Here is a 23,226-nt window from a genome sequence, read left to right as displayed (position 1 = left end):
AGTAGCTGCATGCGTAATTACTTACTTTCCACCTGTTGACCAATGAAAAATAAATAAATAAAACAGAATACTATAAAAAATACTATAATACAGTATTTCAGTGGAAAATAATGTAATTTCCATGTCCGCCGTGGAGCCTCCCCGGTGAGCGGTGCCACACCCCCGGGCATCGTTACCGCAACAGCAGCGGCGGTGTGGTCATGTGACGCCTGCATTTCCGACACAACAATACAACACCGTATCGGTCTGCAATCTCTCTCCCACTCTCCCACCTCCTCCCCCCTCCAGCGCCTCGCTCTCTCGGTATGGCGGACGGCGAGAGGTCCCCGTTACTATCGGATCTGGGAGATGGCGCTCTGGGCAGCGGGAACGGCGGGGTGTCTCCCGGCGCGGCGCCCTACAGCGTGCCCAAACCACCGGGTGGGTATCCATGGAGCTCTCTCCTCCACCCTGCCTCTGTTAGCCTAGCTTAACGTTAGCATCCACTGACAGGGCATTCCGGTTAGCCTGCTAGCTGAGCTGTGACAGTGCCCAAAGAGTCCGCCTGTTGTGACCGTAATTGTGCAGAATATTATGTAAACTTAAATTATAGTTACTCATGAGAATAATTTTGTTTTAAACCATTTTGCTGTGAAGTCGTGAAGCAGAAAGGAATCAGCGTTATGCTAGCTGGCTAACCTAGAAACCGTTATGTTAGCTTGGTTGCTAGCTCCTGCTTAGCACCGGCAAACCATCCACAAAGCTTCAAATTTGCACCTCATTTATATTATTGTCAAACTGTATTTTATTCACTGGTTCCAAAACACATTATTGCGCGTATTTCTGCAGCTGAATGATGCCCACTGTATTTGCAAGCTAGGTAACTGCCGCTTAACCAGCTAGCATCCCAGTAACACCTGATTTGATTGACATGTGAGGAACCCACTACGGAGGCTGCTGAGGGATGCTGCAAGACAGAGATGCGACCAATAACTATGCATATACAGTAATGGAAAGGGCATGAGTTGTGGCTCCTAATGTGTGTTGCATAAGATTTCTAGATGAAACTACCCCCATTTACTCCCACATTCTGAGTTAATTCTCACTTATAGCTAGACTCCCATTTGTTCCAACTGACCCTGCTCAGCATTCCATGAGAGTTTTTCTTCCAAATCTCCTTTCAGTTGAACTCGAGACCAAATCTTATTATCCTGTTTATTGTAAGACACTACTTGTCATGGGAATTGGGGGTAATTCTCCCTCCACTGTGCAACTCTTGTGACTGTGTTCCCTCAACAATCCTTTATTTGTCACTGCTCTTACAAGTTTTGTATTGGTCCCTTTTGCAGGCCTCCCACCGTTCCCCAGCCCTACTCAGCCCTCGGTACTCCTAGGGGAGGACCCTCCGCCATACTCCCCTCTCACTTCACCGGAGAGCGGCAGTGCCCCTCTTATCAACTGCAGGGTGTGCCAGAGCATGATCTCAGTGGAGGGCAAGATCCACCAGCACGTGGTAAAGTGTGCGATTTGCAATGAAGCGACGGTAGGTTTTACGAACATTCTGTACACCCAAATGTAACACACACACACACACACACACACACACACACACACAGTCTGCTTATGCATTATATCAGGGTTTTTCCTGACTCATAATGGGCTGGTTATGGTGTGACTATGCTCTGATCTGACAGAAATTGAACCCCATTTTCCTGTTTCTAAAACTATGATATCCACAAATGTCTATTATGTTTGAGAAAATGAAACCCCCAATTATCACATTGTTTTAAAAAAATCATTGCTTTGCGATTCTCAATTCTTATAATTTCCCTTTGGGCCTGTCTACAACCTCACCAAAAGTTCCCTGATCCAGGAGAAACTCACCTGCACAAATAAAGACAAATGAATATCTTTTATTAAAAAGTCATTTGACAAGCATTCCAATGCCTTTTTCCTCACAAGACATTTAGTGGTATCTACCCACTTGGATGTTTATTTCATTTCTGAGATCTGTCTTCACTCTAGTATTTTGGAGACAAATGCGATTTAACTTTTTTTGTGACATGGCAATGAAAATTCATCAGCATCTCTTTATAGTTAGTTGGTATCCTCATCACTCTGGATAATCCTCAGAGGTCGCTAATAGTCCCATTAATCCATGTGAAAAGGATGGAATGAAACCGTTAAACCCCCCCACCCCCACCCCAACGATGTAAACATGGCATGTGTAGTGTTCATCCACAAGGGCACATCTATAAATTACATTATGAGCAGATATTAATCTACTCTGATCACAGTTCAACAAGAAATCAACCAGTTGATCTCACTGTATAAAATATAAATGTGTTTTTGGTGTGATTTGGTTCATCCAAAACTTAGAGATTTCATGTGATTGAGTACAGTGTTGTTTGAACTTGAGTATATGGATCCATCAGGCACCTATTATTTACAATATTTTGAAAAAAAAGTTTGATTGATACTCTAGAAGAGGCCAATCAGAAGCTAAAATACCTTCACTAACCTCACTGGTCTGCCACTGTCTGAAAAAGACGATACCTTTGAAATTTGCATGGTGTATTTCTGAGGAAATATGGCGGGGTTTCAAAAGGAAGCTATCACTAAGGCAGAGAGGGAGAGAGACTGAGAAGACAGAGGCTGTTTAGCAGTTTAATTGCCGCTCACTCAACTGTCTGTTTATTTTTTTGTTGTTGGTAAAAACTGAGTGACTCGAAACAATATTCTGGCTCTAGCCTTTTTTGTTGTTGCTTTTTTTATAGTATACAGTTGGAATGAATTGATTAGGGCCCTGTGTTTTGTGGCCTCAGTGTAACTTTATTGCTCTAACTTGGTATTCTGTGCCCATTTAGTTTCTATTAAAATTTTATTTGATAAAACATATTTTTTTAATTTAACAGGAAAGCTTTATTATAAAGCTCCAAACTGCTCCCAGCAACCAAGCGCATACTGCAGTGCTTAAAGTGGTGTCTCTAAAGGCCAATTCATGCTTTCTGTTTATCTGTAAGGTTATGTAAATTTCATCATTCAACAAAATTTAAGTGCAAGTGTCCACCTAAAATTTGTGAACACATTGTGTTCATATTGACTGTACATGCACCAGAAACACAAACAGTGCTTGGAACAAATACAGAGACTGTACAAAAAGATTCTCACTCATCAACACTTTTTAAATTCGTCATTAGAACTGTTGTAATTGAAGTAGTCTCCTGCCAAACTTTGGAGGAGCTTTGATTTAAACATTCTTTTGATGTTGGCAAGCCACAGTGGGATACTAAGTTCTCCAGAAGTCTTGTGCTGTGTGCCATTGACGAGGCGCTACAGTCCAATATATAGCGAGCAGCTATATCTTGTCAAAATGCCAAGTCGCAGCCAGCATTTCAGACACATCCACGGGAGCACCATATGTATTTCTGTGTTCAATATGAGCGGCAATGCAACTGTCTGCATACCACACTGGAATGTATAAATAGAACAGCATCCATTGTCACCATCAGTCATACAGAAACCATGGTTTGACCTCAAGAGTGTGTTTCTGAGAGAGAGAGAAAGTGGAATCTGTTGCTTAATATTCATTGCGATCAACTAAATAACGCTACAATGTCAGTGAGATTTTGTGTAAAGGTAGTATAGGTTCTCCTCATATAGGCTGAGCATACAAATCACATTTTGGACATGAATATGGAGCACTCATGATATTAAATGATTAATATAATGAAATAATAATGGTACCCTTTTTCCAGCATAACTTGGAGTGAAGGGCCGATGTAAAAATGAGGAGAGTTACCCTGATCAGTACAATCCAAAAGCAGTTAAACACTCGCAGCAACAAGACTAAAAACATCCAGGGGGACTCTAGCGTTATTTAGAAGATGGGCTTATGACAATTATACTGTAATTTCACAGGTATTACAAATCAGTTGACAATGATGTACTGAAAATTTCAATTTACTGACTACTTCTAGGCGGTCTTAACTGGTCAGGTGTGGCAAGGCGCAACACTAAGATGCTCAGCTTCGACTTTAATTACCAAGTTTAAATCACATCTTTCACTGCAGGAAAATATAAACATTCCTGATGACGGGGTAAGTTTGACAGTTGTACTGACTGATGATAAGACAGCATGTAATTTCAACTGCCAGACTCAGGTTGATGGGTCTCCATGAGAATGCATCACTAACTATGCAAATCAGTGCGCAGATGGAAGCAGAAATATGAAGTGTGTCTAGATGTACTAATGGGCAATGAGAGCACTTTACAGATGGAGCCAGCGTATGTGGACGTACAGAAATATGTCCAGAGTGTGTAGATATAGACTGCTGGCCGAAGTCTTATAGAACGTAGCAGCCACATTTACGCTGAAGTTAAAGTGTGCATCATTTGCAATACTAATGAAAATTGCGTGACACATGAAGCATTGGCTCAAACCCAAAGATTTGTGAAAGAATGTGGACAGGAGGCCAAATCTCCCACTGCAGTATCTGCATGACAGCAGTTATTTGTTTTAAATAAATACGTGGGATTCAAAACATCTTAATTAGTATTAATTATTAGCCTTTATTAGCGTTAATGGCACGAATAAATTATTCATATTGTGTCATAGTAATGTTGTCCAGCTCAGCTTTAATTTGACAGCAGGAGTGGGATGGCAATCAGCACACAAGTAATTGCAAGCGAACAATATTAATTGTTGCTTCGCCGCTACAGAGTTCTGTCACAAAAACAGGTCTTTATCACAGACGATGGGCTGTAATCATGAGGCAGTCACTTAGTAGCGGTGACAGCAGAGACAGCAGAGGAAATGTTATTATATGAATTATATATTGAGGTGTCACGGGCAAAGTTGCATGACTTATTTACTCGAACTAGCATCATTTATACTAGGGAAAAGGTTAGTTTCATCAAGCTCTGTGTTGTTTTGATGAATTTCATGTAGAACAAGGCTGATTAATAGAAACTACTATCAGTATAATGCAACACAATTCAACAACACACACTACAGCCTCTAAAATGACCATATACATCAGTCTTTGAAGAATACAAATCAACATGATAAGGATTTAATGCACTTTTGCATCAGGCTACAGTATAAGAAGCACAAATGTTCACACTGACACATGCCTACATGAAAATAACTTTAAACTTCAGTGTTTAATGTTTGTCTCCCTCTTCTGGAAGTAAGAGTAATTACACAAAGTCAATTTTTTCTGGAGCATTCGAAATCTATCTTGGATGTTTTCGTTATTTTTTTCGTCTGCCATTTCCTCCTCTGTGTGTATGATTGCGTCCCTATTCAGCTTTGCAGTACGCTTGAGTTTTAAAATCTGGTGCACCAGTGGCATTGCATTTTACGTACTGCAAAATACTGAGATTTCTGTTACTGAGGGACCTAGTCAGGGTTGTGTAAATTCATTTTGGCAGTGCTTAACTGTAAAAGGCATCCATTTATTTGTAAAATCCCCACATCTCACCTTTCAAAAACTAAATCTGAGTGAAATCAGACAATCCGCTGTATAATGAACACTCCTAATATTAATTTTTTCCCTCCCCGTTATTAGCGCCTTCCCTTCAGTGTGGGTATAAACGTCACTCCCACACGCATCGTGAGTAAAAGTGATGAAGGAACAGGAGAGACACAGTGTGATCTGGTTAGTCAGAGTTTAATGATGTACTGGACAGAACCATCAGGATGCCATCTTAATACCAGGCAAAGGCCTGGTGCTTGTGTAAACACAGATTTAAGTTTCACTCCACACAAACTCAAACTTCATAACTGATTTAGTGAGATGAAGCTAAGTTTTGTGCACCACCAATACAAAAACTTGGGTGTAAAATTCATGTGCTCATATAATATGTGTATATGCGCCTCACATTCACAATTTGCTTTTGTTGTTTATGCTGCTTGGTTCTATTATGCAAAATTAAAAATAAAATTAAAAAAAACCCAGTAAGAATGGGCATGAGGTAGGCCAACAGTTTTTAGACTCGTGATTTTTAAATATACGTCTATAGAGCAACAAAAAAATTTAAATATAGAAACCTTTGGGACAGTTTCATATCAAATTAACTGATATCTTTACTGATACTAACAGCTGGATAAGCTTTTTGCTTTGCAGAAGGCCTTTAGCTGATCTTGAATGTGTTTCTGATTGAAGAGTGAATGTAAGATGCTTACAGTTTGAGTTTGAATTATAACTCTCTTATTAACAGTACACAAGCTGTTTAAAAAGCTGTAGAATTATACATTTTATCCTACGTTTGTTGGAGAACAGACACACAGGATATTATCTTCATACCAGACTGAGACATGTGACTTGTATCATGGAGCTAAACTGTAACACAGATTAAAGTTTCCTCTAACTGTGGCCTTAATGACTGATTTTGGCCTCGTAGTGTTTTGGGATCGAGTGAAGTGGAGCAGAGTTGGTCTCCTTAACAATACGTAGACCTGCTTTCAAAATGCTTGTGCTCGTGCATTCTGCTTTTTTTGAATATAGGTCCACAGAGTAACAAAATCTTTAAATATAGGACAGTCTGTTACCATTTTTATCTGATATCTTTATTGATATTGAAGCTAAATAAGTCTGCTGCTTCATACCAGGCCTTTACCAGGCCTACAGTATGTTTCTAACTGTACAGGGTGAATGTATGATGCCTGAAGTTTCAGTTCAAACCATAACTCTCTTATTAACATCACAGGAGCTGCACAGTACGCTGTATAACTATGTCTTTTATGTTGTTTGAGCTCTTGTTTCTGTTGGAGAACAGACACACAAGATGCTATCTTCATACCAGAAAAAGACATGTAACATGTATAATGTTGTTAAAATGTCATGTAGATTCAAATTTCTACGTAAACTATCTCAAACAGTGGCCTTGATGTCTGATTTTGACTCCCAAATACTTTGGCTGCTCCATAAATGCACACTTATACAGTACATATTTTTAATGGATATACTTGGATGAATGGCCATCAGACAGACCTGCTGTTTGAAGTACATGTGATTTTTTTAATGCAGGTTCATAGAGAAACAACAATCTTGAAATATTGAACTCTTTGGAACAGTTTCATACCAGATTCTTCTGATATCTTGACTGATATTAAGAATTATACAAGTTTTACTGAATGTATGATGCCTGAACTTTCAGTTCAAACCATAGCTCTCTTATTAACATTACAGGAGCTGTACAATACGCTGTATAATTATGTCTTTTATGTCATTTGAACTGTTGGGGACAATAAATCACCCTAGCCTGCGATTCCTGTGCAGTTACTTCCAATGTCTCCTGGAGTACCTTGCTCTCCCTCATGTAGTTCTGCTTAATTCTCGTCCATCAAGAATAATTGGCTTGTTATCTGCTCCCATTCTAATCCGGTTGTTCTGCTGCCTCCTATCTCTTCCTCCTGTGCGTTTCTGTCTCCCTCTGCAGCCCATTAAGAATGCCCCAGCAGGGAAGAAGTACGTTCGCTGCCCCTGCAACTGTCTGCTCATCTGCAAAGTCACTTCCCAGAGGATCGCCTGTCCCCGACCATATTGGTGAGAAACTATTTGTGTTTGTCTGAGTGTGTGTGTGTGTGTGTGTGTGTGTACCACTGTGAGACTGCAAGAACATTTCGTGTCTCTGTGAGGAAGCAGAGGAAACAGGGTGCAATGGGAGCAGCAGTCCTGTAATTAAGGCTGTGCTCCCAGCACAGTTTACATGCAGTGCTCAGCGAGCCGGATGAGGAAATAACAGCCTCATTAGAACAGCCACATCATGCGTTTCACTTCTGCGTGTCATCAGTATTATGAGAGGCACGCTGTAATAGTGTATGTATAATATGTTTGTGCGGTCCATATCTTATTCATTGATTGAGGGATCCTGTTGAGGGTTAATTTTCAATCTGGACCTCGCAGCTAGAAACCAAGAAAAAATCAAAAAATTCATTCAGCAATCTGCTTTTAATTATGTGCTAAATTCCTGCAGAGTAGTTACCAACCAAGTGGACACATATTATTTTATATTATAATATCAGATGGCAGAATGAGCACAAAAGCTTCTGTAAGCTGGAGAAGCTCAGATAAATGTCACCACTATGGCCTGTATTTTGTTCTTTCAGTGTATGAAGTAAACATTACAAGGTTACTGAAGGTAAAATACAATTTGCGAAAAGAAAACTTCAAGTTGTGTTGAGACAGCAAATTAGCTAAACTAAAATCCGCAGAACACTTTTTTTTATAGCATGTGATTTTTATAGTAAAGAGAAAAAAAACACAAGGCTGATGTCAGTCAGTGCAGATGCACAGCTTTGGCACCTCATCTGAACATCATGCTGTCAGCAGCCCAGTGTAATTTGTAAGAGAGATAAGATTCTTTGTTTATGCTCGAGGCATAAAATGTGCAAGAGCAACATTTTTAGCCCTCTTTTTTGAATGTTTAAATTGGTTCTGCTATGTCAATATGTTTAATTTTAACCTGAACATCACAAAATCTCTCGTCATGAAGATCTGAAACCCGTAAATTCCATCTGTCACCTTAAAATGCCAATCACAAGTTAGGCTCAAGGCTAAAGGGTTCGCATGTTTTGCAGTTAGTGGTGAATGCGATTGAAGGCAGAAAATATTGACACAGTATGAACAGTCATTTGCTTTAAGATTTATGCTGCAAAAGTCTTGTTCTCAATATTATTTTGTTTTAGCTTTCTACAAAATAGTTGTATCTAATCTTTGCACTTTAGATCAGATTTTATAAACACACATCTGCATTAACAGTATATGAGTGATGATATAGTGTCGTATACACTACCATTCAAAAGTTTAGGGTCACCCATGTAATTTCATGTTTTCCCTGGAAACATACGCTTTCATCCATGTGCTAACATAACTGCACAAGGGTTTTCTAATCATCAATTAGCCTTTCAACACGATTAGCTAACACAATGTAGCATTAGAACACAGGAGTGATGGTTGCTGGAAATGTTCCTCTGTACCTCTATGGAGATATTCCATTAAAAATCAGCTGTTTCCAGCTAGACTAGTCATTTACCACATTAACAAAGTCGAGACTGTATTTCTGATTCATTTAATGTTATCTTCATTGAAAAAAAAATGTTTTCCTTCAAAAATAAGGACATTTGACCCCAAACTTTTGAACAGTGGTGTATGCATATTCCTCTTTGGCCACTTTTCCTGCATTAAATTGCTCTCTGGAGTTTACCTCCAGTTTCACTGTTTTGCATACAAACCAGACATGCTGACTGAACCAGACACATCTCACTGCCGCTGTCTGATCAGTGATTCTGAGCTACTGTAGGTGTCTGAGGAGCTGATTGTACAAAAGCAGCGTACGTAATGAGAGGATTGGCGACTGATGGATTCCTTAAAGCGAAGCTGCAGTCAGCCTTTGAGACGACTGCTCACATCGGGCTTTATTATCTTGCTCTTACACCAAGTAATATCTTGAGTAAACTTGTGGCGTGAGTGCTGACTTTGTGTGTCTGTCTCCTTCCAGTAAGAGGATAATAAATCTGGGTCCAGTTCATCCCGGTCCAGCCAGTCCTGACCCCCAGCCAGCTGGAGCTCGCGTCTCCTGTGGACACTGCAGCAACACCTTCCTGGTACCTACTCTCTTGATTTAATTGGACTAAAACTTTCTGAGCAAATACCCACAGGATTTGGAAGCACAACATTGTCTTTCGTTTTATTAGATTCACAGTTAGAGGAACAGTTTAGCTGATTTGATTTCTTGTTAGATGAGGGGACTGATATCACTTTCAATTGTGCTTGTCAAATATGAGGCTACAGCCAGCAGCCTGTTAGTTTAGCTCAGCATAAAAACTGAAAAAAAAAAAGTTCAGAAAAGACAAAACCAGTCTTCCAGCAGCGTTTAAAGCTAATTAGTTAACATTACTCTACAATAAAAAGACTACAATTTATAGCTTTTTTGCAGATTTGAAACCAATGTAGATGTTCTTCTTTAATCTTGATAAAGGAGGTAAAAACTCTTGCTGTAAGGAAATAAACAGTCCAGCGATCGTTAAAAAATCAAGATATGGATCGCAAACAAAATTCTTCACCTTAAAAACCAGTACATGGAACAAAATATTTTTTCTAGTGTCAATCACAACTCATTGTTTTAATTCGTTTCAATATGAAAACTGCACCCTGGCCTTTGGGGAAGCTCACTTTTTTCCCCACTTTCTCTTGGTCCGAAGCAACAAATAACCCCTAACCCTAACTATAGAACACTTGATTAGCTTTTATGCCAATGTTATCCCTATTAATAAGAGTATGAATAAGGAAACAAATGAAAAGGAGCCGCTGCTGTGCATCTATCAGCGCCATGGAAGCGTGGAAAGGATGACACTGAATGGAGTTTATGATATTGCACCGCCGCACTTTGATGGCAAAAACTGAGTGCAGGCTGATATCTTTTATTAAAGTGAATTAGAGATCAGTCGCCCTCATAAGTTGATAATAACCTCTTTTGACACGTAATCCATGATGCTGATGATACAGAGAAACAGAAAGGCATGGAGGAAATAGAATATTATCGTAGAGACTCCCTTAAAAGTTGCTGTAATCATGGAAAGTTGGATTCCAGTGTGTCTTCACGTGAGAAAGTTCCACAACAGGATTTCTGCTCTTTCTGAACTGCATGTCTGATGTTCAGGTACCTTTGTAACACCCACAAACACACTTTTCAACAGTACAGTGTCTGCGTCGCCCAATTATCTGTACCCAGACATTGTACTTGTCTTATTAGCTCTCGTTTTCCTCATTTGCTGCTCAGCTATTTGTGGCGCTTTAATGTGTGCGACCTGAAGCAACCACCATCGCTGTCTCTTTGGAGAGACTGTCTGAAAATGCGCGTCATTATCCCAGTTTTTAGATGAAATCAAGTCTCCCCCTTTTGCTCCGATGGCTGAATTTTTTCACCTCGTCTTCCTGCACTGCTGTTTGGAACAACTAAAAGCACTTTTAATTTCCATCATGGTCGCAAAACACACCTTAACAAGTAGTTCTGAGAGACCGTAACCCTCCCCTCTGGTCAGGTATCGACGCCTGAGCCGGCTAAAGCTCCGAAAGCTTCTCAGTAGCCTTTCCATTAAATTCTCTGTGTACTTATGTCTGTGCACAGATTTACCAAACTCCTGCCAAGAGTTTTTAAGACATATAGCAGCTAGCATAATGAATTCAAATTATTAGCACTGATGTCTGTAGTATTGGTTTTATTCAGAAAACATGAACTGATTATCAGCCTCTAAGGCAATGAGTAAGAACTGCAACGTCAGTACAAACACCATTTATTAAGTTTCTGGCACCGGTCCTCACCTCTCCCGTCTCTTTGAATGGCACGAACCCCAAAAAATACATAACCAATAAAATCACATTCGCTATAGACAGCCAGGATCCAGTAAACATATTTTGAAGAGAGAACACATTACTATGCAGAATAACTGAATAATAAAACTGCTTTGGCATTTGCTTTTTTTTGGCTTTTATCATCTGCAGCCCAAGTGTCGTGTGACAGTTTCACTAGGCCTGCAAGCTTTTTGTTGTGAAATGTACTGTAGCAAGTGAATTATTGAAAAGCCAAAAACATCCAAGCTCCAGGCTCAGTAAATGTTGAGTTATCGGTGCAGATCAATAACCCTATCAACTCTCTGCTGATATATTATGGTCATTTTGTGCTAAGGGTGAAGTAAAAAATGTTCTTGCTGCCCTTTCAACAATCGGTGCGACAGGTAAAGATGGTTTGGATATATGGTGAAGGAGATGAGGCCGCAAAGAGAGAAGAATAGAGGTGTAAAATCAGGTTAGATTGATGGTGCAGGGTGTCGAGGAGTCAGCTGGATCTTTCCCACCTGCTTTAAGATGAGGTGACTGAGGGAAAATACAAATGTGCGCCCCGGGTGGCTTTTCAGTGAATCTTTTGTCACAGGTATAGTGATAATGTTCTTTTCCTGTACGGTGTTTTCTTTCACAACAGGAAGAATGTACAGCATGCACAGTGGATCCTGCTCTGCCGGGTTTACAGTTCTATCACGCCCCAACTTTAGGGAGAGAATACACGTCTGTGCGGTGAAAGAATACCATTTTTCTTTGTCATTTTCTTGTGCAGCACAAAAGCACCTGTTGACAAGAATTTAGATGTTTGTATTAAATTTTCGCAGAGGTGCCAGTAGGCGCATTTAAAAACAGATCTTCTGTAATTCATAAGGGAATTCATCTTTTAATTCATGACTTGTACCTGGCGTCAGGATTTTGATAGCTGTTTATGCGTGTTTCTGTTATTCCTGCCTACGTTACAAACAAAAATGTCTATTATGCTTGAGAAAATTAAACATTAATTGTCAAAACTGGTTAAAAATATACATTTCTTATTCTCATTCTGGTGCTGGTGATTTTCCTTTGCCACTGATTTAAATTCATTGTTTTTTCCATGTATTCTATTTTTGCATTTTTCTGTTACTTTTGTCTGTTTTGTAAGCAGAAATGTGTATTATGCTTGAGAAAATGGAACCTTAATTAAGAAAACTGTTTAAAAAACATAGAGTTCTCATTGTCAGTGTCTGGTGCTGGTGATTTTCTTTTGCCACTGATAGAAATAAGTAATTTTTGGTGACAAGAAAAACCCAGCAAGTGAGAGCAAACATGCACCTTCACAACATTTACCAGTTATAGTTTCCCAAATATGAGTATTTATATAATTGTAAATTCAATATATTCATGATTTGGATTGTTTTTCAGGATAAAAAGAACAATTTTGTCATAGTTGTCGACAATGAATGTAGAAGCATGTTGCTTTAAGTGCTGTAATCAGTTATATGACAAACACTCTACATTACACTGAGCCCTTTACACTCCATGACTCACTCCAACTCCTCCGATGAAGACACTAATAGAAAAACCTTCTGACCAGGACAAACACATTAAAAAACACATTCCATTACTTCATTATAAACAACCGGTGAAGGACTTCTCACTCTAACACCTGCTCATATTTGCTTTTCTATTTTCTTCCTAGCCATACTTAGCTTTTTTTATTTTTCACTTTTTCACCTTGTACATTTTAACTCCATGTGTGTGTAGATATATGAACCCAGGAAACACCGTCTTGATGTTAGAATGAAGATCAAAGAGAATTACAGCGAATGCAGTACTTGGAAGGTTGTCATCACCGTAACTGATAACTCGGCGAATGTGCAGCTCAGTTTTTGGCTGAAACTGGAAGCTTTCATCTTTCTCTTTGTAAATTTCAGTGGACAGAGTTCACAGATCGGACGCTGGCCAGGTGCCCACACTGCAGGAAAGTGTAAGTAGCTATAAGCAAATCATCCATTAAACTCTTCTTCTCTCACTGTACTTTTTGCTTTCATATTTTTTGGCATTTACACTGAGCAAAGAAAGTGAAGGTTTTTGTCTTTGTGGTCTTTGGTGGTTTTTTTCTCTGCAAATCAAACCTGTTAGGTTCTCTTATATACAATTTCAACCTCAAATGCTGCAGCACATTTTGCTCTCTGGCCTCAAAGCGTTTGTGTCTCATAACGTCATGAGGTTTCTAATCTGCGGAAGTTTGCTTCATGTATGTACATTCCTTTATCAGTGGGTCTTTAAGCCTCTTAACATGGTCAGCATAGGTCAGTGAGAAAGTAGAGGCGAATTTGCAAGGATAACCAGATACGATGCCGTGTGAATTCTTGAGAGGCCGATTTGCAGTGAGACAAATCTTTAACGTTGCGGTTTCATATGACTGCTTCTGTTGGTGTCTCTTCACACTTGTAATTATGAACATACGCAGAACATTTGATTAAACTTCAAAAAAGGGACCTTACAGGCAAAACAACCAACATTTGTGAACAGATGTGCCAGTGTGTCGGCTGTGTTACTGCAATATGTGTTCCGATGCAGTCTTTAGCTTTAACCTTCCAAAATAGCTCCAAAACCTGGATGAAATCTGGACAGTTGAATTTCTGCAGGTGTAGCATCATCTTTCCTGTGTTATTTCAATTCTGTGCTTTCTGAGAGAGTTTATTGCATTGGTTTGAGTGAAGAAAAAAACAATATATTCTTCCTAAAGCTAAAACTATTTGACCCTTTGTGCTTGAAAGACACCAAATTAATTGTTGCAGCTATCCCTGTTCTTTAATAAACCTGTCGCTCCCGAATATATTGTGACTTTAGGAGAAGCACATATGTAAATAATGTAATTAATGATGGCTGAATTCCATTTAGCTGCTCTGGTTTCAAGGTAATGATGTTGTACATGACCAACACTGTCTTTAATATTAGTAGCTGGGCTTTTCCTGCTATGAGTAAATGGATTTCTGTAGGTGTACCATCATCTTTCATGTGTTTTTTAGCTATTTGCTTCCAGAGAGTTTACTTGTATTGGTTTCAGTTAATAAAAAAAAAAAAAACCCAAAGAAATATATTCTTCCTAAAGCTATAATTATTGGACCTTTTTGTGCTTGAATGATACCAAATTAATTGTAGGAACCATCCCTGTTATTTAATAGAAAAGTATAGGTGTAAATAATGCAATTAATGGTGTCTGAATTCCATTTAATGCTCTAGTTTCAGGGTAATGACAAACACTGTCATTAGTATTATCAGCTGAATTTTTCCTGCTATGAGCGAATGAATTTGTGCTTTTTCAACTATGTGCTTCCAGAGAGTTTACTTGCATCGATTTGAAAACAAAACAAAACAATATATTCCTCCTAAAACTGAAATTATTGGACTTTTTTGTGCTTGAATGATTAATTAATTGTGGGAACCATCCATGTTATTTAATAGAAAAATACAGGTGTAAATAATGCAATTAATGACGGCTGAATTCCATTTCGTTGCTCCAGTTTCAAGGTAATGACTCACACGGTCATTGATATTTGCAGCTGGGCTTTTCCTGCTATAAGTCAAAAAATTTGAAAGTAAAAGCTGTTATCAGTATGTTGTATTAAATTTAATCTTCTAATGAACTCATAATGGCGTCACTCTTCTCCTCTACAGCTCCTCCATTGGTCAGAGGTATCCCCGGAGGCGGAGCTTGTGGTGTTTTCTACTCTGCTTGCTATTCAGCATTTCCACCGCCGGTCTGATGGTGAGTGGACGCCACACTGACATCCAGATAAGACAAGAGACTCCTTGTTCAGTATAAAAATCGATCATAAATAACCGCCTGGCAGGCATTACGCTCTTTTTTTCTTCTCTTTGTGTCCTCCCTTTTTTATTTTATCATTTGAAATCCTGACAATTGCAGATAAAAGAAATGGCGTTTGGAGGAAGGAATACGATTACAATCTCCACTTTTGTTGTCACTTGTTTTACATGGAGGACGTCGCACCTCGCGGCTGCTCTCCAGACACAGCGTGACAGGCTTTTATTTATCAGGGAGATACAGCACAATCTGCTTTAACTGTAGCAGCAGCTTCAGCACCTGCAGAATAGCAGAAGTGGACATTTCTGACCTTCTGTTTTGTCTTCTTTTCCGCTCAATTTGACATGCATGCAGCTTGTCAGGGCTCACAGGGCTCTATATATTTTCTATTTTCATTTGTTGCTTTCATTCAAAGGATGAAATATTGTGTAAATGTCGAATACTGTCAAAATTATAGCGTAGATCATGTTTTTATAGGCAATAATGAATGCTAAAATCCAGCATTGACACACAGAAGGGGCTGAGTGGTTAGTATGTTCTGCTTTATGAACAGCAGAGGGTGCAAGATGAGCACCAAACTGCAAACATGAAGAGAGTTGTACAGTACGTGCTGAGCAGCATGAAGAACAGTAAGCAAAGTGCACACATTAAATATGCCGTATTGAAAGCATTGCATAATGCCGTTGTAGTAGCAATAAATGTCACCACGCCAACTCGGGATATGTTTTATTAAAAAGACGCTTTTATTTATGCGAGTGGTGCAAGAGCGGGGAGCTTTGACAGTTTAATCTTCGGAAGTATGCATTGCATCAAGAACCTGTTAGAAGCGAGCAGTAAGAGATCAAACCGCATTTCCAGACTGCTCTTAATAATAAATAAGAGAGCAGAGATTTTAAATGAACAGTGGTTAAGATTCATCACCAGAGCGGCTTTAACGTCCTGGAACTGTGGTGGATCCCCAAATCGGCAGCAGAAGCTGAGAGGTGCCAGTTAAATTGTTACGACCCCTGAGAGTAGCTCGAATCGTTAAAACCTTATAGATCATTTATAGGAGAAGAAGGAAAGCTGAAGTTTAAGCATGTTGATAGTTTGTTATGATTACTTCATTGTGATTTCTGTTTGGAAAATTCACTAAACCTGATCTGGATGTCTAGTTCTGTATTCTCGATCAGTGGTCCCCAACCACCGGGCCGCGGACCAGCTGTGGGTCATTTGGTATTGGGCCACACAGTGAGAATAAAAACGGTTTATTTTCTGTTTTATTTCTGGCGGAGTCTGCGGGGTGTTTTATTTTGAAAATGACTAGATCGTCTTCAAGTCACTTCCGTCCGACCGCTTGTTTCCCACGTCTGATGTTAAATGAAGCCGTCAGTGGAGTTATGTGACAATCGGCGTATGTTTGTCCGTCTGTCTGTCTGTTAGCAACATCACTCAACAACGGACTAACGGATTAGGATGAAATTTTCAGGGAATGACAGAAATGACACAAGGGCCAAGTGATTAGATTTTGATAGTGATGCAGCGTATAGTCTGGATTCACAGATTAGTTAAAAATTTCTGTATCATTGCAAGGTATCAGCACAGCGTCGCTGTAACTATGACAACAATTGGACACTACATCAGCTGCCTGCAGACGATCACATGATTGCGATCCTACTATAAATCCACTGCTGTAGACTTATCGGGACTCATCCGTCGGAAATGATACAAGGAACAATTGATTAAATTGTGGGGGTGTTTCTGAGTCCCATCAATTCCTGGCCCCCGCTACATATTTAGGTCAGGCGATTCGGTGTCTGTACATGTATAACACAGGGCTGTGCTCAGCGCAGGGTAATTATTTATTACAGATTTCATCCATTGGAAATGATAGTGACTGAGCAGCCTTGATGGAGTACTGCGCTCTCTGAGTGCTTTTCTTGTTTATGTGCACAATGACCGGTCTGTAGAAGATTGTCTTGATTGAATTCGGTGCAAAAAAGGTTGGAGACCACTGTCCTAGATGGCAAGGTTTTGAATTTAATGAGAACAGTCATTTAAAACAAATTATTTTTAGACTTTTTATGCCCATGTTAGCTTTGCTCTGGTGTTGTGACTTTGAAAAGGATATTCATATTTCCACATTCTCAGACGATCCCTGTGGGTTCTCTCAAAGTCACTTTTGCCATCTTCATTAAATAATTTTCTTCTGAGCAGCTGCACGCTTAATACTTGATGAGGAAGCTATTTTCTGTCTTATCCCCCAGTCACTCTTAAGTGTTAAATGTGAGCTCTGTGAGACAGAAGGAAATAAAATTTTTAAAAAATCAGTGTCACTGCATCAATCTTGGATTGATGATCAAGGCTGGATACAGAAACTGAACTTAATGCTTTTTTTGTTTGTGTGGGATTTAGAGCTGCACTAATTAGTCAATTTGTCACTTGAAATGCCAAAAATGTGATGGTTTCTGCTTCTCACATGAATATATTTGGGTTTTTAGGCTGACGGATGAAGAAAAAAACACTTGGACTGGAAGTTTTTCTATGGTTTTATAGAAAAACATGTATTGATCTTTACTGTCAGTTCTTCAATATGTGCATGACATGCCAAGGATCAAAATTACTCTCTCTTCATGCAACAGTAGTCATTTAATAAACATTTAGAAGGTTCTGAGATTTAAAAAAAAAAAAAATTAAAATTAATTCAGAAATATCATGTACAAGATAAGATTTAAAAAGGCAAAAACTGACTAAATTAAGAACTAGAAAGCAAAAATCAGGTAAACTATGAACACAGGAAGCAGAACTAGAACTAAGCAACAACTAAGAAGTGAGCGAAATGTAAACATGACCATGAGATGAAGTGAACCCCAGATTCCCACTGGCTTGGTTAAAAGACATTGTTTGCAAAAGAATTTCAAAATCACACCATGTGTCAGAGCCAGAAATGGTAAAAATAGATAAAAATCATCATATTTTCTGTGATTTGCTATTTAGTTGGGAAACTTAACCAAACCTAAGATTAAAATGGTGATATTTTATGAAAATCATTTTATTCTGCATGTTTCAATTATAAATTTACCAAAAATAAAGCATTTCTTGCAATCTGATACTGTAAAGAACAAAAAAGTTTGTTTCTCGGTGCAGCTGGAAAACCATTTGTGACTCAGCTGCCTCGAAAATTCAACGTGTTTTCAGATTAACTGCAGGCTGTGTTTATTACAGAATATAAGAGTATGGAATTATACTAAGTAGTAAAATATCTGTAATGGGTAGATTCACCACTTTTTACCCCAGTGCTGGTAACACCTTTGGGCTCTTTCTCAAAGAAATTCAACTTTAGCTTTCTTATTTTTTTTTTGTATTTTGTTTTTTTCTACTTCTAGTCATGGTTGATCTGTTTCCATAGAGGTACAGGACTTTATATTGCAGTGAAAAATGAGCCCACAGTGATTTAAAATGTGACAAACAGCCAGAAACTGCTTAGAGATTAGTCATCAGGATATTGAACAGTAGAAATTACTGGAACATTGTGCAAATTAAAGCAACATAAACGAGTCAAATAATAAACGCAGAAAACATTTTCAAACATAATTACGCCGTTAGCTCGCCGGTTTCTTACATTCGGCCTGATTGGACTTCAGCTGCTTCGTTAAAAACCTCCACAACACTCAGAATGCCCCTCCAGTTTGTTTGTTTTTTTAAATCCTGAAAACTTTCCGTGCTGCTGTTTTGCGTCTCCAGGCTGGAACGTGGGTGAAGGCTCAGACCTACCAGGGGATCTACGCCTCGTGGGCCGTGCTGCTGCTCCTGGTTCTCGTCACCCTGGCTCGGGCCTTCTACTGGGCCTGCATGAGGGTCAGCCAGCCCCTCCAGAACTTCACATAGAGGCCCTCCTCCTCCACCTCCTCCTCCACCTGCCGCACCTCTCCTCTCAACCCGCCAGGCAGAAGGAAAGATGGCTTTAAATACAATTTTAAAAAAATACACAAAAAACACAATATTTATTTAAATCCAACTCCAGAAAGAAAAAGTTCTCCTCCTCCTGTTCCCTTCCCTTTTAGTCAAATGTGTTTCTAAAAACTGGACGGCGGCAGCTGCGACTGCTATATATCTATCGGTAATCATGACGATGCCTTCGTATAGCCTAATGTACCGTTTATCTATTCTAATCTTGTGGCCAGTGTGGGGTTCATTTTAACATTTTTAACTCTTTTCCTCTATCTCTTTCCCCCTGCGCTGTTTATACACTTTGTCTTTAGTCTGTGGCACATCTGTTGCGTTTTTTTGGCAACATCTGGGCCTTATATTTAAGTCTTAGATGTCAGTATCGTCCCTGTTTTTGTTTTTTTAGGGGGTGGGGGACTCTCCTTTTTTTCCAACCCTAATTTGACGTTAGCATTTTTAAAAACAAGTCGGATGAAGCTAACAGATTGATGCCAGTAGAGGATGAGCAGCCGGAGAGCCTCCTCTTTTTTTTTTCTCCTTTCTTTTTTTGTGAATCAAAAGATCACGTTAAAATGTGTGGGAAAAATTGAATTGAGCGGTATGTGAAGGTAGGCTGTGATGTTTCTGAGTGCAGTGTTTATGCTGAATTATCCCCTGGGACTGACTTTGATCCAAAGCAGCTTGAAAGCCTTAAAAAAAATAAAACTTAAAAAAAAAAAGGAGGTGCGATAGAAGGATTCAACACAAACATACATGCGGATGGCCACATGGATTCATGCCGTTACGCAACAGAAAGCAAGACAGTCAGAGAAACGGTTCGTCAAAAGCATCCCAGCCTCTGTGTTCAAAGACAAACCTGCAGACAGATTTTCTCCTCGCTGTCGTCCCCGTTTCACTCCAGGAAGTTGGATGTTTTGTCAGGATGGAACCACATCTATTGCTGCTGATTTATTTCCACTTTACAGCCTTTTTATTTCAGATTTTCGCACTTCAACATATCATTAACAGCAAAGCTTGACAAAACCCTTCCTGCTGTTTATTCCACTTCTATACGGGCTCTGAAACACACAATAGAATACGAAGCGCACAGTCTGAAGCCTCCGAGTGCATGTGAAGTGTTTCAGAATTGCTTTCTTGTTGTTTTCGTCTTGAGGAGCTGAATTTTGTGCTTTTTTTGTGCTAAAATACAAAACTTGAGCAGCTCTAACATTTTCACAATTTGAGTAACAACCTGGAATTTGCACGAAAGCTCCACTTCGCTCAGTTCTGTTTGTGTTTTGGTTGAATCTGGGCTCATTAATGGTGAAAATTTTTTGTCGTTGAAGACGGAGGCTGGTGGAGAAAATGTAGAGGAGGAAAACTAAAGAATAGGTCAGTAACACACACTACATGTACATCCAGTGTAAGTCCCATAACTGTGTCTGTGGTTCTGAATGTGGTTCTTTTTATGATTTCTGTATTATTATTGTTATTAGTTTTTGTTTGTTTGTTTGATTGTAAATATATACGTTGATCCGTTGTGCAATGGAAGCGACTGATTACGTTGCACTCTGAGCTTAACACACTACTATTGTTGTAGAAGTTTTATTTGTCGTTTTTAAAGGAAGGTTATTTTTGCAAGTCTTCACCTGTTACATATTTAATGATTTGATTAACTACTAACCTAATAAGCCTCTGGACCACGTGTCCAAAAGAACCTTAAACACGCATCACAAACACACACACACACACACACACACACACACACACACACACACCCAGCACCTTATACAGTAGTGACAAACTCTGCAGACACCCAGGAAGATGAGATGAAGTCAGACTGAACCAAGCTCACAGACAGTTGATGTCATGTTATTTATTGTACACGCTGCAAAACAGGATCTCCTAAACAATTTGCTCTTTTATGACTCTTACAATCTTGCAAAAGTTCTGCTACGGAGTGAGATTATTTCATTTTCCTGCTCAGACGCCGCTCCAGGGCATTTATTTTATTTCTTTCCTTTCAGTACAACAATCTACGAGTTTCAAGTTCTGCTCCGTGCATTAATTTTTCAAAGAGAGAGAAAAAACAAAAACGAGTAGGACAGAATTAAAAAGGACACTTGTTTGAGGAGATCTCTTTTTTTGCAGTGCAGTGACCATGTTTTATCCATGACTGCAAAAGACATTAATCATGTTAGTCAGTGATCAAGAACGTGGCTGAAGCTCTTTTCAGAGTTTGTTTACACTCAAATAAAGACATGATGATGTACAAACCAGGTGACATGACTTCTTTGTGTGAACAGTTATTTAGTGCTATAAAACTTTTAGTTTTATTTGAAAAACTAATTTTGAACTGACCTGCTCGTTGCCTTTCTTCTTTACTTTTATTTTGCCTTGTGTTGGATGTTTGCACCAATGTTTAATTTTTTCACAGCAGCATTTATTCTGTACTTTTACAGTTATTTTAACTGTTCATCCATTACTGTTGCCTCATTTTAATCATTCATTATTATAGCTACATAATGAAACAGCTTCTTTTAAAACTGATCCTCGTTAACAAATTTAATTTAAACCCTTTACTTCATTGATTACTTTTAGCTAACAATAACAACTATTAGCTAGTTATTTTTAGCTAGTGAGTTTACCTGTTGAATAAATTCATCTTAAATAATTATTTCAACAGTTTATTGCTTTTGGTGCATTGTGGCAACCGATTATCTGTTAGTTTTAGCAAAAATATTTAACAATTTCTGTGGAATAATTAAATATTAAATTATTAGGACTGTTAAACCTGAAATTATTAAATGTGGCAATATGAAATAAAAGTCCCTTGAAATAAATAAATAAGGAATCCTTGGCAAAAGGTCAATTTTAAAAAATATGTTAATCAATTTAATTATTAAATTTTATTTATGTAAATATTGCTTCATTGAATTGTATTTATATTTATTTTTTAACAGGAATATTTTGTCATTTTAGTTTAGTTATTTCTTCATTTATTAATTTCACGATTTATTTAATAACCATTTTTATATTTATATTTATTTTTTGACAAGAATGTTTAGTTATTTTTTTTAGTTTAGGTATTGCTTCATTTATTAATTTCAGTATTCATTTAATATCGAACAAGAATGTTTTCAGCAAAGTTTACCCTTTTGTTGATTACTTTAGGCTAAAGATTTAAACGCTTTATATAATTACTCTTGCAGATATTCTCACACATTGATTTACAGCTATCAGCTCACTGTTTACAATACCCAGTTCAAATGAATAATGAAAATAATAGTAGATATCATGTTGATACTTTTAACATTAAATTGTAATTCGTTTGTAATTACATTGTTAATAAATACATAAATGGTGGAATTCTGTATTATTCAAAAACTAAAAACATCATGAAGGCATGGTATTAGCAAATTTGACATTTATTTTACAGTCACACATTACGAAAGAACAAATTACTATTTGCAAAAATGCTGATTTTAATGTGGATATTATGAACAGTTTGGCCTGTTTTTGTTTTTATTGTCAACATGTACTCGTTTTCTGCAATTTAACAAAGCAGTAAAAAGTGAGGCAATACTATTACACTATATGTATATTTTCCATTTTTAAATCCTTAATATACAATTTTTCTTTCTTCACAATAATGGCAAATATCTCTAAAATATAATTTCTTGCAGATTTACATACAATAAAAATAGTGCCATTTCATGGTCAAATGTTGTATGATCAAAAGATTGAATAACTATTTAGTAGAAATTCACATTTTTGCTGCTGACATTATTTACAGTTTTGGTCTGCTTTTTTATTTTATTTTTTGTGATTTCGCTAGTTATTATCAATAACTATACAAAACAGTCAATACCTGTAAAATACAGTTAAAACTGTTTTAAATATTCCTATTTTACAGTGAAGTTAGTAAAGCTACCCTACACTGTAAAAAAAAGATTGTTATTTTTACTGTAAAATTCCGGCAGCTGTAGTTGCCAGAATGTAAAATTACGTTGAAACATTTTCTTCAGTTACGGTGAAGAAATATATTCATGCTGTTGATTTCACAGTTTCAAAAAAATGTGCTCCATTCCATTTTTTTAAAATATTCATTTTACTTGAAAATTTACATGAAAATACCAATGAAATAAAGTTTGTGTGACCTATTATAAATATTACAGCATT

The 23,226-nt window shown here is 38.0% G+C and overlaps 1 protein-coding gene across 1 annotated transcript; it reads left to right on the top strand.

Moving 5' to 3' along the window:
- The first annotated feature begins 202 nt into the window (after positions 1 to 202).
- Positions 203 to 21,323, top strand: pip4p1a (phosphatidylinositol-4,5-bisphosphate 4-phosphatase 1a). Its single transcript, XM_023279328.3, has 7 exons — positions 203 to 420; positions 1,329 to 1,522; positions 7,426 to 7,532; positions 9,487 to 9,592; positions 13,241 to 13,293; positions 14,991 to 15,081; positions 18,862 to 21,323. The coding sequence occupies exons 1-7, from the start codon at positions 306 to 308 to the stop codon at positions 19,003 to 19,005; spliced, it is 810 nt and encodes a 269-aa protein (XP_023135096.1). The 5' UTR covers positions 203 to 305; the 3' UTR covers positions 19,006 to 21,323.
- Positions 21,324 to 23,226: the final 1,903 nt, after the last annotated feature.

This window comes from Amphiprion ocellaris, chromosome 10, assembly GCF_022539595.1.
Source record: "Amphiprion ocellaris isolate individual 3 ecotype Okinawa chromosome 10, ASM2253959v1, whole genome shotgun sequence".
In the NCBI taxonomy this organism is placed as follows: domain Eukaryota; kingdom Metazoa; phylum Chordata; class Actinopteri; family Pomacentridae; genus Amphiprion; species Amphiprion ocellaris.
This window is presented reverse-complemented; position numbering and strand designations above follow the sequence as displayed.

Coding starts and splice junctions, on each gene's coding strand:
- pip4p1a (XM_023279328.3), top strand. CDS start 306: ATGGCGGACGGCGAGAGGTCCCCGTTACTATCGGATCTGGGAGATGGC. Junction 1,523..7,425: donor CGATTTGCAATGAAGCGACG/GTAGGTTTTACG, acceptor CTCCCTCTGCAG/CCCATTAAGAATGCCCCAGC. Junction 13,294..14,990: donor TGCCCACACTGCAGGAAAGT/GTAAGTAGCTAT, acceptor TCTCCTCTACAG/CTCCTCCATTGGTCAGAGGT.